At 40.4% G+C, this 17,880-nt stretch overlaps 2 protein-coding genes across 5 annotated transcripts in view; both read left to right on the top strand.

Annotated features, from left to right (window-relative positions):
* Window positions 1-3,614, top strand: part of gpr158b (G protein-coupled receptor 158b) — a 56,397-nt gene extending 52,783 nt beyond the window's left edge. The window contains exon 13 of the mRNA XM_086043757.1: window positions 15-3,614. Within this exon, the coding sequence (XP_085899883.1) occupies window positions 15-977 (963 nt within the window). The 3' untranslated portion in view covers window positions 978-3,614. The remainder of the gene's footprint in view (window positions 1-14) is intronic.
* An 890-nt stretch (window positions 3,615-4,504) lies between these two features.
* LOC147140640 (annexin A13-like) lies at window positions 4,505-15,427 on the top strand. 4 transcript variants are annotated; one of them, XM_086043556.1, is made up of 12 exons: window positions 4,505-4,655; window positions 5,554-5,761; window positions 8,079-8,154; window positions 9,365-9,459; window positions 9,527-9,697; window positions 9,780-9,813; window positions 10,233-10,312; window positions 10,743-10,811; window positions 12,714-12,815; window positions 12,907-12,982; window positions 13,130-13,242; window positions 14,333-15,427. In XM_086043556.1, the coding sequence occupies exons 2-12, from the start codon at window positions 5,747-5,749 to the stop codon at window positions 14,450-14,452; spliced, it is 951 nt and encodes a 316-aa protein (XP_085899682.1). In that variant the 5' UTR covers window positions 4,505-4,655; window positions 5,554-5,746; the 3' UTR covers window positions 14,453-15,427. The 4 variants fall into 4 exon arrangements, with proteins under 4 accessions (XP_085899682.1, XP_085899685.1, XP_085899683.1 ...); XM_086043559.1 differs by having other exon boundaries at window positions 9,530-9,697; XM_086043557.1 differs by having other exon boundaries at window positions 4,516-4,650.
* The last annotated feature ends 2,453 nt before the right edge of the window (window positions 15,428-17,880 follow it).

Genomic DNA, 17,880 nt, shown 5'->3' on the forward strand with positions numbered 1-17,880 from the left:
TTGCTTGATGCTAGGTAAGCGGTAGCCAGCCATCCATTTGCTCTGAAACTGGCAGGAATTTGTATGATGTGTCCGAAGTTTGTCCCTGGGAGATGGAGGAGCCTCAAACACCATCTGAAGCCAAGACACAGAAGCATGTGTCCATCGCCCCGGACGAAACTAATCCAGGCCGAAGAGGAAGTAGCAGCTCTGGCATCAGCAAATGCAGTCGGTCTCAGCAGAGAGTGAAAGCGGGACAATCTCCTTCAAACAGACGACGCTCTAAGGATAGAGGGGGCGGGAGGGAGGAGAGCAGGGAAACACGGAAATCTCGTGGACCAAGGTCACCTCTGCCAATCAAGCCAGATGTGAGCCCCTGGGATTTTGATGAGCAGCCCATGCTTGGTGGGGTTTCAGATTCCATTTCCCCAGAAAGAATCCGGCGCAAAAAGAGCGTCACACCTACAGACGGGAAGCCCAAGGCACTCCACTCGGACCACTCCAAGTCCACAGGAAGCCTATTGCAGCCTCCCTCCTTGATGGTAGAGATCTGCCCGTGGGATTACAACAGTCCACCCTCACCCAATCAGGAGAAGATCTGCAGCAGCCCTTCCACCCACAAGAAGAAACGGAAAGGCTCCTGCTCTTCCAACCACAAAGCGGAGAAGGAGAAAGGGAGGGAGAAAAACCGGGAAAGACGTAGCTCCTCCAGCAAGCCTCCGTCGGAGAGACGGCGTGTTAGCCAGTCGTCCGAGTGCGGCGGGTTGGTCTCTGAGCGACGGAGGAGCTCCAGCAAAGACCCAGAGGGGGCGGAGGTGAGGAGGGCAGAGGTCCTCTCACGTGAGACCGAAGCCTCAAAGAGCAGTTTTGATCAGACTAAAACTTCCACTGACAGGAAGAAAGAGCGGTATCACAAACCTGCAGTCAGTAGCGGTCCAAAAATGGCTGACGTTTGTCCTTGGGACTTTGAGCACCAAGACCCTGGAAAGAGAGCCTGATGACTGCTGTCATTTTCCATTTGGAGTCACAGACTTACAGCACCACCAAGCAAAGTTTCAAATGTTTGATTGAGATGAACCAAAAGAGGTTAACTTTGACCCGCAGTCATTTTTAAGTCCTGCTTACGCACTTTTCATTGAGAATGTGGCATTTCCCAAAACTACATTCTTCAGCACATATGATATGACCAAGATGCGTTTAACCAAAATTATTTTCTACACAATGTGGTTGCTAATGGATTGGGAAAAAAGTTGTAATACTTATATCACTGATTTTAATGCAACGAGCGCTGCTGGAGCCAGATCCAAATGAATATCAAGACAACTTGGTCTGGATCTTATCAACTACACGTACAAGAAAAGTAATTGTACCAATTGTAATGACATTTGAAGCAATACAACGTAATTCCACTGCAAAGTATATCAGTGACATAATTTGTTTTTGTTTTTTCACCATTGGACCATTGAATCTTATGACCGTGCATCTATGTGTAATGGTTATTTTAGTTATTACAAGTCTCGCATTCTGCAAAACGGCATGAGATTCAAGAACATTCTGAGGGATGGGAGAATTTAGTAGAAGAGTCATGGCTTTTTTATTTATTTGCATCAGTAGTGCACTTGCTTTCCTCCACATGCAATTACCACATAAATGAAAAAATATTGGATTTCTAGACTACATACAAACTCAAACAAAGTTTGATTAAAAAGTCATTTTAAAGATAATATTGTAATTGAATCCAATCAGGTAAGTGAAGGTTTAATGGAAGGCTACTAAGCAATTGTTTGACAAATATTTTTTTCAGCACTTAGTGTAAACTACACGGTTATGTAAGTATGGTCTTGAGTGTGATTTGTTCTTATTGTTTTTATTTTATTGTTCTTAAGCGTTCCCTTTTCCAATTCAAATCAACTGGCAGTTGCTTTCGTTGGTGAATGACCCTGATGCCCATTTTTCAAACATTTACGAGTTGCTGTTCCGTTGCCTTCAATGCAAACTCGAAGTCACTACGAATGACTTGCTGGTCTGCTAATAATTTTGCTTGCACACTGCATTTTCATCATTATATGCCTACACTTCTTCCACTCAAGAGAACTTGAATCTCACTTGTATTTTTTTCATATTTTTGACAGACAAAATGAATGCTTCACCCAATCATTTTGTTGCATATTGATGGATGTGTTCCCTGAAGAGCTGATGACGCTTTAGCCCAAGTGGGAGCTTGTTACAGTACATCAGATACTACCAGTGAACAAAAAAAATATCAAATAGAAGCTGTGCATCCAGACCAATTACTTTATTCACAGCATGATGACGATGATAATGGCGTGTGTGTTTAGAAGAACATGGGAGTAACAGAATATTGTTGTTCGGTCTTCTTATACCTGCAGTCCGCCGGCACCTTGGAAAGCCATCGCATGTGGTAACTATTGAGTATCTGAGTGTATCTTGGTTTACTTGTTGCAACAGTGGAATTGTTAATGTTGTTCTGTTGTCTGTCTTCTACTGCACCACAGGAAATGCACATCATTTGTGCATTTATCATATACATACACAAATACTGTAAATCAGTCAACTCGCAGTTATAGACAGTAAGTGTTCAGGCCCATATGTTCTGTTTTGTGTATTAACCGTGCCCTCTTGTTTATTAAATATTACCATTTTTTTCTACCCTCTGCATCTGTTAAAAGGGTTTATGTTACATTTTGACAAAATGACTTCCCCATTTTCTACCATGATTATTAGGGTTGTGGTAGGCTGAAGAAATGAGATCGAGAGTATGTATACAAGATGGACTTGTCACCAGCCAATCGCTTGGCACAGGCTGTATAGAAAAACAACAATTCACACCCATAGGCAATTTAGAGACTTGATTGAACCTTGCACGCATGCTTGTTTTGTTTTAACCACAAAATGGTGAGGTAGAATGGTGGCATACTAATGGCTAAGCCTCTATGCTTGCCATTGGCTTTTCCTAATGGCTTTAAAACAAAATTAGTTATATTCTTATGATTACTTCTGTCAATCCCCCCGCCCCCCACAACCCCATTTTGAATGCACTTTCCTGAAATGTTTTCATGTATTTAAATTCTGTACAAAGCATAGGTTTTTATTTTCTCTAATATTGTTTGTGATGAACAGTTATCAACCTTACTAACCTGTGGTCATACTAAATGATTTGCGTGTGTATGATAGTAAGCCTGCAAGAGTGCTATCATGTAAATCCATCAAAAGAATACACGTACTGTGCAAGAAGAGTTCGATTTCAAAGATACTGATCTTTTATTTCATTACTAATCTGTTCTGCTCACCGAGTTTTCAGAAAACAGGACAGATACAAGTATTTATTTTCATGAACATGCATCCCCACTTTTTTTTTTTTTTTACTTGATTTGCAATCAATTAAACATTCAATCCTCACTAATGTTTTTCTATCAGCCCGTAAATACTTTGTACATGTTTCGTCCAGTATTTTATGCTTATCTGGTTTCACTCCCAAATTGCCACAGACTCTTTAACCACCCATGGGGGAGTATTTCTATGTAACTATTTATATTGTGTTGCATGTTTATCCAATGAATTCACTGTTGTCAGTTCAGAATTAAATATTTATATTAAAACTCACTGGTCACCGGTCTGTCTCACTTGTTAATTACAATTTTTGCTTAAACTCTAACAGTGATAATTTGTAGATAATTTGAGCCAATACACTGCTGTAGCAAGCATCACAAGAACATTTCGAAATGAGAATTTGGTCAGGACAATCACTTTGCACTGTTTAGTAACACTGCCATACTCTAAACAGAAACACACAATACCATGCATGTAAAGATACTTAAATTGTTATTTTAGAGAATTGCTAGACATCCAGGATTTGGGGGATGAATTAATGATAAAGAATGTTCACAGCAGAACAAGAGACTCATATTGGTCAATATGGTGATGGCAAATAATTCCATAGGATGACAAGAAATATGGCGGCGCACAATTGAGGATGACACCACCTTCCAAGAAATAAACAATGTAAACATTTCTGCACTGTCTCATGTACTTGCCCACAACAGAATCAGAATGAAGCAGATCTACAGAGTCCTTTTTGAAAGAACAAGTGAACGTGTGAAACAACTTTGATACCATATATGCAGGGAAGCTATAGTATCATTGGTACTGGATGTTGCAGGACCAGTGCTGTGCATGAGCCTGCTGTGCTGAATGTGTTCTGTCATGGAGCTAGAGGCAGATGGCATGGGTCATTAGATGACATTTGTGGATGAGGCAGGTTTAACCTTACGAAAACAAAGAGACGTGGTGTTGTAGATAGGATTGCCGTCTGGCCATCAATCAAACTAAATCACACCATTATTTATTGATATTTTAATGCCTTAGTGATAAACAACTCAACAGTAATACAAAACACAAAAAAACACAAGACCTGTATCTGTACTTCTATGTACTGTATATCGTGAGGGCATTTGCCACCTCTAATTGTTTTATTTATGGCCTAGGAGTGTGCTTATATGCATGCCGTCACTTTCATATGAACCTAATTAATGTTTCGCTCATTAGTTGCACCTGGTGTCCTTTCCACCTGGCGTGTGCCATATGGTTCTCAAGCAATCGGCTACTCTACTTCACGTGCTGCTCACCATATAGGAAGTTTTCGTTGTTCCAGTTGAGTAAGTTTGTGTATAGATGTTGTTAATGCTTAGTTATTCGTTTGTATTGTGATTAGGCCTGTAACGTGTTCAAGTGGGCTTGGAAAATGCACATTACGTTTGTAGCTTGCAGTATACAGGTGGTCCAAGGTTTACGGTGGAGTTCCGTTCCCACATATACGGAGTCATGTAGTCGTCAGTGACATGTACTGTAAAATATTTGTATAGAAAGCACTTGTAGATCAGACACATCAAAAAATTAAATTGAGGTCGTTATGTACCGCGTTAATTGCGCGTTGTGACCATTTAGGTCATGTGCAAACAATTCAGTGATTCTCACACAATGCGTGGCACATTAGTGTGCAGTGAGCGATCTGGTCTGTTTTAGGAAATTAAACAATTTACTAATTGGTCAAAATAGTTTTTGCTACAAATCTTTGGTCATCAATTTTCCATTCATACCTATCAGTGACGTGCGGAACAATGAGCATCCACTCTCAAAAGGTACAATTATAGCCTCGTGTTCAGTACAGCTGGCCCAGATGTCATGCCTATAAGCCTATAAAAATGTGAGTTAACTGTGTCGTGATCATATAAAGTTTTTGAGACAATTGGCTGTGTGCCGTGACAGCGTACTCACAAAAGTATATTAGGATAACATTTCAAGATGAACCCAAATTCCCCACAAACTAACGCTCCAGTAGGATTTTTTTTTTTAGGTGCCGTACAACACTGTCATCTTGTGGAACAATTCAGGAACGACGGCATAGCTTGTACAATAAATACAACGATGACAAAACGAGCCCAAGTAGTCTAATCCATCCGTGATACTGTTGCGTTGCACTTTTAGGCCATAATTCGGCGAAAACTACACAAAGTGCGCTGTTTTTGTTTTGTTTTGTATGTTTTTCCTCCCCAGTCGTGACGTCACGTCCCGCAGTACCGGTCAGGGCTGATCCTCGCTGCAGGACCTGGCACTCCTTCTCAGAATCCTCATCATCATCTTCATCACATCCTTCACACACCGCAGCCCACTCCATCCGAACACCCAACAAACGCACTCATAACCTTTGTTGTTGTGTTTGTGTAACAACACACTGTTCCGGACCATCATGGGCAACGTGCAGGTAGGAAAACTTACTAATCAACTTGGGCGAGGGGTACTCGATAAATTCTAGTAGAGTGATGACGTCATGCTTTTCAGGTATATATCTGGCACTTTTACACGCGTCTTTTGAAGATGAATGTCATTTGTAAAATTTCAAATGTACTGTACGTGGGGCGAAACATTGTCGGCTTTTCAAGAGTGCGCCATTGAGGAAGTTGCACGTCATTTCCCTTCAAACGATATCGCACCTTTCTACCATCCGAATTGTAAACTTGGTGCGTATTTAATTGAAACTATTTATTTTATATGAGACCATATGTGATCCACGGTTTGATCTACATTTCAAACATTTTCTTTAAAAGCCTTTTTGTCTTAAGTCAGGATTCTACTATACTGTATCAGTGTCAAAGCTGGCTGTCACAAAATATGGTTGTAGTAATTGCAAGATAATTTTTTAAGATGACTTGTTTGCAAAAGGTGCCCATTTCTTGCAAAGACAACGTGCACGGAGTTGCCCACCATAAGGATGCAAGCAGAAGTAATTTAGAATTTGTGAGGAGGACTGATCAATAATGCTGCATTGTATGAGTGGAGGGGAGAGGAGTTGGGTGGATGTTCCTGGCAATGACTCAGCAACTTACAGGCTGCACCAGTCTGCAAGGGGCCTGGATGTCACGCCCAGCGACCAGACCTCCTCCGGTTTCAGATGGATTTAAATTTCTCAGACGCAAGGCAGCAATGTTTGGAAGGCAGTGTTATCTATAAAACTCATCATTATGAGTTCATATAATTTCACTCACTTTTATAGTTCAGTTGTATGTATACTTGAACATTCTATCGACACCAGTCACAACACTAAACTTGCTTAAGATTGAAGCAACAACAACAAAAAATGGCTTTTTAAAAATTCAGCCTTTACAAAGATAATAATGATCAGCTTTATTTTACAGTGTCAAACTGAGATATGTTTTCTCCATTTTTTTTAACTCGCGTCATAGCTAAAAGTGAATTATGGTCAGTAATGATGTGGTGCAATTCTAGACCACTGTGCATTACAACAATACTGTATTAGAAATATCAAATCAATTTTTATTTATATAGCACTTTTCACACATAGGATGCAACTCAAGGTGCTGTACATTAAAAACGTCAAAATACAGTATAAAAAGAGAACCCGCTCTCGCCGTCCCTCCCTCCCTCCCTCGCAGTATACACAAAGACAGACATCCACAAGCACACTTGCACTCACTCACACACCCATACACAAACACACACACATATAACCTTAAAAAGAGACATGGCAAGGCACAGAGAAACCATATGAGGAAAGAGTACCCAAGGGGAGCTCGTCCACTCTGAGAGCAATGACAGCCCATGGCCACGGGTAGCACCACCACCTCAGAGACTTCCGGGCCACGTAAACCGGGGCAGCCGCTCAGCATAGCGCAGGGAGGGCAGCCACACCTCCCAGTGTGGAGGCCCCCCTTGAGGAAACACTGGAGGTAAAACCTAGATGAAGCTAAAAGAAAATGACACCGAAGCTAAAAAGACAAAGCAATAAAAAAAGCTAAGAACTTTAAAACAATAAGATTGGATAAAAAGAGTAAGAGGCTAAGAACAATTATTTAAAGGCCAAACTAAAAAGGTATGTCTTGAGCTTCCCCTTAAAAATATCAACAGTCTCTGCGGTCCTCTGGCAGGCTATTTCAAAGTTGAGAACCAAAATGGCTGAATGCAGCCTCGCCATGGGTTTTGGTCCTCACCCTAGGAATAATTAATAGGCCGGTGCCAGAGGACTTCAGGATCCGCGAGGGTTGATATGACAAAAGCAAGTCAGATAGGTAAGATGGGCCAAGACCATTAAGACATTTATAAATAAGTTTATAACCTTAAGATAGATCCTGAAACACACGGGCAGCCATTGCAGCGATTTTAAAACTGGTGTAATGTGCTCCCGCCCTCTGGTTCTCGTCAGCACCCGAGCGGCTGAGTTCTGCAGTAGTTGTAGGATAAGAAATACTCTTTTTGGGGAGACCAGAGAGCAGGGCGTTACAATAATCTAAATGATATGATATAAAAGCATGCATCAGCACCTCCGCGTTAGCCTGAGAGAGAAACAGGCGGACTCTCTCTCTATCGTGACATGACTCAGTGAGCATTGTCTTTGTAAATCCATAATTTGTATACATGTGTAAATTGGATGTTATAAAAACTAAATCCCGACGAAAAGTATGTTGTTTTTTTTTTTTTTACAGCTTCCAATAAGTAGGTCTTTTTGCTGTTTCCAGTAGAGTGCAAGTGAAACATTTTCACTGGTCTACATTTGTCATTTCTAGCCCACAATTGTCCCATTTGAGGATTTTGATGTTACAGCTGACATAAAGGCCATCCGACAAGCATGTAAAGGTTTAGGTGAGTATTTCTTTAATTTATTTCTTTTCATTTATTTTTAAAGCATGTCAGATTTCTTCTTGAGCACTGAGTTCAGAACTAGCATAATTAATTTCAAGTCTAGCTCAGTAGTTGTTTGGCCCTGTTGCACCTGTTGTTCACCCTCACAGCAACTGTCAGCAACTGGAAATTCTGGTTTGGTTAGGGGAGACACCACGCCTGAGTGCAGCTCATGACTGAAAGAGTACTCACATTATCTGAGCTTTTTTTTTTTTCAAATGGCTGGCATTTTCCAAGCAGTTTTTACCAATGTTTTTAAAGCATGTTTTCTTGTCAAGATATTGTACAAGGCTCAAAATACCGTTCTACTAGACAATGACTTCATTTGAGAAGCAACTTGAATTTTGAGGGGGTTTTTTTTCAGTTAGTCCCAGGGACCTGAAGCAAGGATTTTACTAACAACACAAATATGACAAGATAACGGAGGAAATGAATATTGGACTGCAGTTAATAAATATTTTAGTATTCAAGTATCCTAATATAAGCTGTATTGAATAGTTGAGTGTTTGGGTAAAGTATATGGTATCTGTTTGGATTTGGCCTCCTACTAACTAGCTACGGCCCTGGACTGAGCCCACCAAAGTGTGCTCATTCGTGACTTGTGCATTGATGACGAAAGCAGCTTGGAGCTATCAGAATTTATGTGAATTGTACCACACATTGATCATCGTACATCAGCGTAATATGTTTCTTTTGCGCGGCGACATTGTCACGAAGAAATGGGGCACTTTTCCCTGATCCGTTAATGAGGGGAATGGCGAGGTGTGGGGTGGAAATGTTTTGAAATTCATCGCAATTATTTTCCAGATGTATTGATCATTTTCAAACCTGTTCGAGCAATCTGGCCATTATTATTTGTTATTATTTCTTATTATAACAATACGGACATAATGAGATAGTGTATACAGTACTTGTCACCATGGTAATAAACAAGCCTCAGTCACGATTAACAGGTACTCTGTGATGTGTTTATATCAGGTGCAAAATGAGATGCAAACCCGCTTATATTGAGCATTGTTGTATATAAGAATGTAAAAATACATTTCAAACAAAACATTTAGGTACATTTTCAAGGACAAAAAAAAAATCTCAATTCAGAGGATTCAAATCCTCGGCCAGGCCCTCCTGTGTCAAGTTGGCGTGTTCTCAAATGAAAATGTGCTCCTTCCAGGCACGGATGAAGAACCCATTATTCAAATCCTGGCCAATCGCTCAGCAGTCCAACGTCTGGAAATCAAGCAGGCTTACTTTGAAAAGTATGATGATGTGAGTCCCTGGCCTTCTCATCTTGCCCTCTGTGCCACATCAGTGCCTACAGTATGTCTTCATTTAGGAGTTAGAGGAGGTCCTGAAAAATGAGTTGACTGGCAGCTTTGAGAACGCCATTATGGCCATGTTGGACCCTCCAAATGTCTACTTCGCCAAGGAGCTGAAGAAAGCCATGAAAGGAGCAGGCACGGATGAAGCCGTGCTGGCGGAGATCCTGTGCACGGCTACGAATGAGGTCTGTCAAAATGCTAAAATCGCCAAAGTCTTGGCAGGGTTCGTGTTTCTGATTAAATCGTCACCTTTTCACATCCTAACAGGACATAATCAGTTACAAAGAGGCCTATGTCCAGGGTAAGTTCTTCTCGTTGGATTGATTGTAAAAATATTTATTCATTCATTCAAATATAGACAGTTTATGTCAAGGCATGTAGCCTATAGACACGTTTTGTTTCCCAAATGTTGAACATGTCTATCCCAACTTGCCACTAGTGACAAAAGTGTACAGATCACAATTAGCAGATGTCTGTGAGCGGGAAAAAAATATTTACACCATCATGGTTATGCGTTTATCATAACTCTTAAATGTTTTGGGAGTAATATTGTTTTGACTCATGTCTTTCTAAAACTTGTCAACCCATGTTGACAAATGTTCACTGGCATCAAGTATACAGTACATTTGATGTTGCTGTTCTTTTTAATTTTTCACAAGGAAAAATAAATTCGACATGAATAATATGCACTGAAGTGTAGGAGTAATTGTAACTTTGTAGTGCACGAACATGACCTGGAGGCTGACATCGAAGATGACACCAGTGGAGACGTGAGGAATCTCCTTATCTCACTCCTGCAGGTAAGCGCATTTTATTCTTCACCTAATCATGGAATAGTACTTTAGGTCGTATTCAAAATGAGTCGTCAAAAAGGATGAGAAGGTAGAATTCGAATTGCGTCTCCCATTGAGATAACTTTCAGATAATGGCTTTGCATGCTTTTATTCGCCTACTGAGATATTTGGCGACACAGCACATCATTGTGATGCCTGCATACCATCTCCATCCCTCTCACGCTCCCACCCGTTTCCTTCCCCTTGTGAAAAATGACAAACACAGCATGGCTCATGTTCAAAGCCTTACCACAGACCCGCAGCTTCCAAATATGTCCTTTAGTAATGTGTTGCATATGATTATGATCCCACCAAATGTGTGTGGATATTTGTTTAATGCATTGCTTTTGCCCTTTTCACTAAATCTCTTTATCTTCATCTTGAAAACTGTCTACAGGCGGGCAGAGACGAGGGCTTCGAGGTGGATGAGGGCTTAGCCGAACAGGACGCCGCGTCTTTGTTCGAGGTACATTTTGAAATGTTAAGAATACACAGCTTATTCATAAGCTGTTATATTATATTGAAGTGTTGGTGCACCTGAGCTCAGGATGGTTAAGACCTTCCAATATAGATTAAGTCTTGCTGCTTTTGCAGAGGAGAACTGTGTGATAATTTCACATTCACAGTGAGCAATCAAGCGCCAGTATGCTCAATTTTGGATGAAACTGTCCAAGGTATTTTATCTTGATGATTATAATCGTGGTCATAGTTTGAAGTGGTGTACAGATTCATCAGAATGTCTTTCTAATGTTTAGTTTTTCTCATTTAGTTAAATCTAGCTATCCGTTTAGTTGAGTTTATCCTGTGTAGCTTCACGGGTACGCACACATGCAAGCCAGTCACAGGGCACATAAGAATAACAAGCTTTCACACCCACAATATTGAGTTAAAGCAGTCTCTATGATAGAAGTGTAAAAAAAAAAAAACTTTAGAAAAACCCATCAATCCTGTACCATAATAATACTATAACAATCTTTGTAGTGCTATGCATTCTGTCACCAGGTTCTAGACAAATACCGACAAGTGTCATCTGTCTTGCTGCACCACAGCTTTGACAGTTCGTCAAAATAAATAAATTGCTTGAAAGCAATCACTGGTGCAAAAAAGATTGGGGACCGGACCATCGCCCTAGATAACTTCGCTCAATCAAGTAGCTGATCATACAGTCCCGTCCTGTAAGTCAAAGGTGGGCACAAAGTTTTTCAAAGGGGCCTTTTGAATAACTGAAACTGTTGTCGAGGTCGAGGGCCACACTAACATGCAAACTCAATTGTGTTGAATATGAAATTGTCTTTATAAAGGAGTAAATTGTCTTGTTTTAGTAAGCTGCTACTGTTTTGGTGATTAGCAAATAAAAATGTAAATAAAACTGAATGGGGAAAAATTTTTTAATTGGGCACATTAAAATGACATGTAAAAATATCAACATTAATTCACTACTTTATCGTTTACAAGAAAACATGTCTACAGTGTCCATTTTTTTCCCCCCTATATCTTGAAAGAGTTCTGACATTATGAGCACATAATGTAACGAGATTCATAGGGTTGGGCACGATAAACTAGTGGTGAGCACTGTTATTACACCGTCAACTTTCAACTGCTCAGCTCCAGTACATATTTTTATTTTCAAAATTAATAGAGGGTCAAACCGAGCGTGGGTGCATGTGGCCTGCCCTAGTAGTGCACCGGCTCAATCTAGTGCACAGGTGTCGAATTCCAGTCCTCGAGGGCTGCTGTCCTGCCTGTTTTCCATCTCTCCCTGCTGCAACACACCTGTTTCAAATGATCAGCTCATCAGCAAGTTCTGCATGGGTCCCAATTGTTTGAATCAGGTGTGTTGCAGGAGGTAACCTCCAAGATATGCAGGAGGGCATGTGTTCTTGTACCACTAGATTCTAGTGGTACAAGAAAGGATCACCGAATTAAATGTTAGCTTAATCTTTTTTTTAATACAGTTCAGTTAAGGACAATGGAGTAATATTCAACTTTTACGCACAATTCATTTTAATGTAACCTTTAAGAACTGTATTTTTTTCCAAACAATTATTTATAGTGGTACTTGAAGTTTTATTATGATTTTTTTTTTTGGTGGTAAAATTTGGATACCCACTTAGTTAGAATGAGTGAACATGCAAGTTAGCGTCCACTGTTTGGCATATGGCTAAAAGAGCTTAATCGTAGCAGATCATGGACAACATGCCCACCAATGTCATGCACTATTTGGGATCTTAGGGCCTGATCTCACTCCCACTGCCCCCTGATGATCCCCCAAAATGCTTTTAACTACAACCACTTTAGGCCAAATTTGCTTAATGAGCTCCAGATTGAAATGAATGATTTCCTGCTCTCATTTGCTTGTAACCACCAGGCAGGAGAAGGCATGTTTGGCACTGATGAGTCCACCTTCAGCTACATCCTCACACACAGGAACTACATGCAGCTTCAGGCCACTTTTAAAGCCTACGAGGCAGTAAGTAGTGCACACACTCACTCTGGAGCAGCGTCTGACTTTGTCAGTACTGAGCCAGTAAAGTCTCACTTTTTTTGTCCTTCCATTCAAGCTATCAGGGACAGATATTTTGGACACGATTGACTCAGAGGCCACAGGCACTCTAAAGGACTGTTACACCACTCTAGGTATGCAAGTAATAAAGATGCAATTTCATGAGTCATTTTAAAGACCAGACATGCAACTGCGAACACAATCGTATTTTATCTGTTTAGTATATGACAATGGTGATACTGATGTCTTCTTATCCAAGATATATATTGTTTGTTGTACAGTGCGGTGTGCCAAGAACCCTCAGCTGTACTTTGCACGACGCCTTAACGCTGCTATGAAGGGACTCGGCACCGATGAGGGTACACTCATCCGCATGATTGTGGGTCGCTCAGAGGTGTGTGTATGAGTGTGAACATATTGGTCAACCAGTTGTCTCATGTAAACATGTACAATGTTGCGTGTTTATTATGCAGGTTTGCGGCATCTTTTTAAAGGGTAAATCAATCCAAACGTTTTTTTTTTTTCAAGAATATGTTCCCGACAGGCCCACTAGTTCAAACACTGCATTTTGTTTAATATTTCGTTTGTGGAATATGAGTTGAGCAGCAAAATCCACCCGCTTTTAGCAATCTCAAGGGCTGGCCATTTTGTCACTTATGTCAACTGAAAATGACATCACAGTTTCTCAGGGCTCATATAACGACCAATCATGGCCCAGCTTCAGAAAACAGGTGAGCTGCGATCGGTCGTTACCTCAGCCCTGAGACACTGTGATGTCATTTTCAGTTGACAGAAGTGGCAAAATGGCTGCCCCCACAGATGTCTAAAAACGGGTGCATTTTGTTGCTTAACTCAGTGTTTTTCAAACTCTGTGCCTGTGCCGCGAGACGTTGTCAGGTGTGCCATGGGAAATTATCTCATTTGTCCGCCTGTGCGGTGTAGCGCATGGCAGCGTAATCATGTCTTTAATACATTGTGGTGCTCTTCCATACCATCAGGTAGCTAATTGTCTCTGTTTAGAGACAAGCGAATTAGTGACGCATTTTTATCCAAACAGGCCCATGTTTGACACTGAGTATCAATATGATACTATTTAATTCCTATTGAAGACGTTATAATATAACGCCACTTTAATGTTAAAAATGCTTATATAAACGATATAACACTTACAGTGTTAAAATAAGATTTTTTTCACAATTTCAGCTGGTGGTGTGGGATTTTTTTCAATGAAATAAATGTGCCTTGACTCAAAAAAGTCACTGTCTTAACTCATATTCCTGAGACACAATATTAACCAGAATGCCGTGTTTCAACTAGTGGGCCTGAATAGAACATATACTTAAAAAATATATGTTTGGGTTGACTTCCGCTTTAACGCAAGTACAGTAGTGCCCGTGTTTAATAGTAGTGACATTAGGAGACATAGCGTAGTAGTACCACTTGTTGCTTGACTTCTATATGTTGATGGCACATTTCTCCACCAGATTGACCTGGAGACTGTGAAGGACATGTACCTGGAGAAGTATGATGTCACCTTAAAAGATGCCCTGGATGGCGAGTGCGGCGGAGACTTCAAACGTCTCCTCCTGGAGATCTTGCACTGAAACACTTTTCTTCCTCTTTAATGGCCTTATTTAACAGTCGTGTATCTTCCTCTCTACATCCTCTGTTTCACTCGTACACTGTGTGTAATCATCACTATCCTCTTGTATTTCACATTATGTACTCCTTATTAGCTGGCTGTCTTTTGACATACTCTCATGTGTCTTTGCAGCATGGACCAACAAGCAAGATGTTGCCACATGTTAACTGCCATTATAATTATATCGAGTGGAAAGTTTCAAACTGCCAAAATTCTATATGCTTCTGTGTACGTGCATCAACTGGCTTTTGGCAATTTTGAGGGACATAGGAACTTTAATATATTCACATAAACCATGCATACCATACACGTATTAGTAAGTACTTCAAATAAGTACGGTGATTACTGTCTGTCATTCCGTATATTTCATTTGAGGTCTGCATTTTAAACACATTACACTGTCTCACTATCTGTGTAAAAGCTACTTTATTTTTTCTGCGTTACAAATATAGTGCAATTTGCCTCAAAGGTGTCTTTCATAGGTATGCAAATGAATTTCTACCGCGACACACAAGTGCCAATAAATGGGCAATCAACAGTACCTTCACTTAAACTGTTTAGGTGCATCGTGTGTTAAGACGCCTTCATTCACTGTGGGATATTTCTTAAAGCCCTCTTAATCATAGTTGACAAATTGCAATCCTCTGACTTGATTTCACTATAGTAGACAATTACAATTTCCATAGCAACTTTCTAATTTATTGCACTAACAACAGTGGAGAATTTGCGCTTTTAGGGTGGTTTGACATAGCAGATAACACTGAATAAGACTTGAATGTTCTCACTTCTATGTATGCAAGTGTATGTTGTTTAAAAGATAGTGGCTACTGTAATAGACTGTCCAATACTAAATTAACTCACTAGACGAAGTGTGTTGGTGTATTCTATTGACACGGAAAGTGTTATACAGAAATACAAATAAAAACGTAACTACATATTTCAAGTTGTTTTCTTTGCACCCTCTAGATGGCAGTATGTCAACCTTGGTTGAAATGCATTGCCGTATACCTTTTATGAAAGTGCCACGATATGACATTCTTAATTTCCAATCGACACTTATGGCTAGAAAGTAATTAATAGAATATATTTCTTGTCTGTCTCTTGAACACAATCTTCGTGGTGGTCTGTCATTTGTAGTTATGCCAGAACTGAAAATGTTTTCATCCATTATAATTCCTCAAGGCCTAACCAATATTCTGTATAGAGTACTTTCTAGTGTAGTGGTACACACGCCTGAGTTGTGTGCGGGCAGCGTGGGATCGATTCCCGCTCAGTAACAGTGTCTGTGTGTACCCTGCGACTGGCTGGTTCGGGGTGTAGTCTGCCTTCACCCGTTGATGGCTGGGATAGGCTCCAGCACCTCCCTGTATAGGGTAAGCGGTTTGGAAGATGAGTACTTTCTCAATGTTGGCTCCATAATCAGGCTTCATCCGTTTATCGCCAAAGACCATGAGCTTAGTTTTAATATTGATAGCTTTTCATCAAACCCATATTGAAATATGTGGAACTAACATTTGAAACAAGAGCTGCAAGCAACTGGAAAAGGACATGCAGCCGTGCCCACGTTGGGTTACGGCACATTGTTGTTTTTTGTTTGTGTGTGTTTTTGATGCCACAGTAAAGCACAACATGTTTTTTTTCTTTTCTTTTTTTTTTTGCCAGGCCTGATGTGTCTCTAATTGATTATTTTTTCATGAATATTTAGACCAATATATGGTCCCTTCGCCTAGTGTCGACTTTTCCCCCAAAATTTGATTTTGAGTTTTTCCTTGTCCGGTTGGGGGCAAGACCCCTGCTCTAAGGAGGAGCTCATTTAAATGTGACCTCAATAAAAGACCAAAAATAAGGTTAAATTTGAAAGTAAATTTAAAATGGCGGACTGCCTGTTATGTTTAGCATATTCCGCCATCTTTTGCTAGATCTTGGTGAAATGTATAAACAGGGCTGCTTTATTAAAAATGTTTACCGAGCCATTATTTAATTAATGTGCAAGTAATGTGTGTGTTAACAATTAACAGAAAAAAATACTATTTTGCCAGGCTTGATGTGTGTGCAAAGTTTAAAAAGTTTTTCACGCATGTTTAGGGTTGCAAAATCTGTGTCGTTTTCTTGGCGAACAATGCGTTGCCATGCAGCATTATGCGAAAGCTAAGCAATTTCAAGTTTTAACATCGTGATGGCCTAAACCAGGGGTGTCAAACTCATTTTTGTCACGGGCCACATCATAGTTATGGAGTCCCTCGGAGAGCCGTTACGACTGTGAGCCCATATAAATGTATGATCGCCTTATATTATCATATATATACTGTACACAACAAATTGATGGACAACTTGTTTTGAAATCAGAAGGCAATAAATAGTTTGTTCAACAGTTTTCCAATTTATACTAACGGAGGGATTGGTAACAAATAATTGCAATGTCTCATACGTTGTGGTAACAGTGAAGACAATTTCAAACAACACAACACACATGATTTTCCTTCGTGGGCCACACAAAATGATGTCGCGGGCCGGCCGTGGCCCCCAGGCCTTAAATTTGACACCAGTGGCCTAAACACTATCTTGTTCACTTAGGATGTGTTCGGAAATTCAGCCTGATACCCTTTTGTGTATTCAGTGAGGCAGAGCGCATAACCTCCTGGAAAAGTATCCCACCATTCACATTATCATCCATGCCGTCACCAACATCTCAAAAGAACAGTCAGAGCTTTTAAAATTAGACTTTATCAAACTTTTTAACATAGTTAAACATCCATCCATCCATTATCGATACCGGGGCATGCTGGAACCTATCCCAGCTGTCTTCGGGTAGTAGGTGGGTGACACCCTGAATTGGTTGCCAGCCAATCGCAGGGCACATAGTTAAACAAAGAAGGATAAAGTATTTACTATTTTATCTCTGGCCATATACCCACCCTGGGTCGTTGAAGTCCAGCAGGCAGCTGAGCATCCACCCCTGGCTCTCCACTGCCTGTCAGGACCACAACGCCATTTTTTCTTGATAACTTCAATCTTTACTGGAACCATAAGGACTTTTTTTTAAAATATATGTGATGTAATGAACCCCACTGTTACATCATAGTGCAGGGGTGGCCAAATCCGGTCCTCAAGAGCCACAATCCAGCCTGTTTTAGGTTTATCCCAACAGCAACACACCTGATTCAAATCATCAGGCTCATTATCAAGCTTTTGCAAATCTTGCTGATGAGCTGATCATTTAAAACAGGTGTGTTGCCGTAGGGATAAACCTAAAACAGGCTGGATTGTGGCTCTTGAGGACCGGACTTGGCCACCCCTGTCATAGTGGGATGGAAATGCAGAAGGGCTCATTCAAAAACACATTTGCAGAAATAGGCAGATAACTGCAGATTGATTGGTAGTTTAATTTGA

This window comes from Filicampus tigris, chromosome 10, assembly GCF_054856515.1.
Source record: "Filicampus tigris isolate MCC_2025a chromosome 10, RoL_Ftig_1.0, whole genome shotgun sequence".
Lineage (NCBI taxonomy): Eukaryota > Metazoa > Chordata > Actinopteri > Syngnathiformes > Syngnathidae > Filicampus > Filicampus tigris.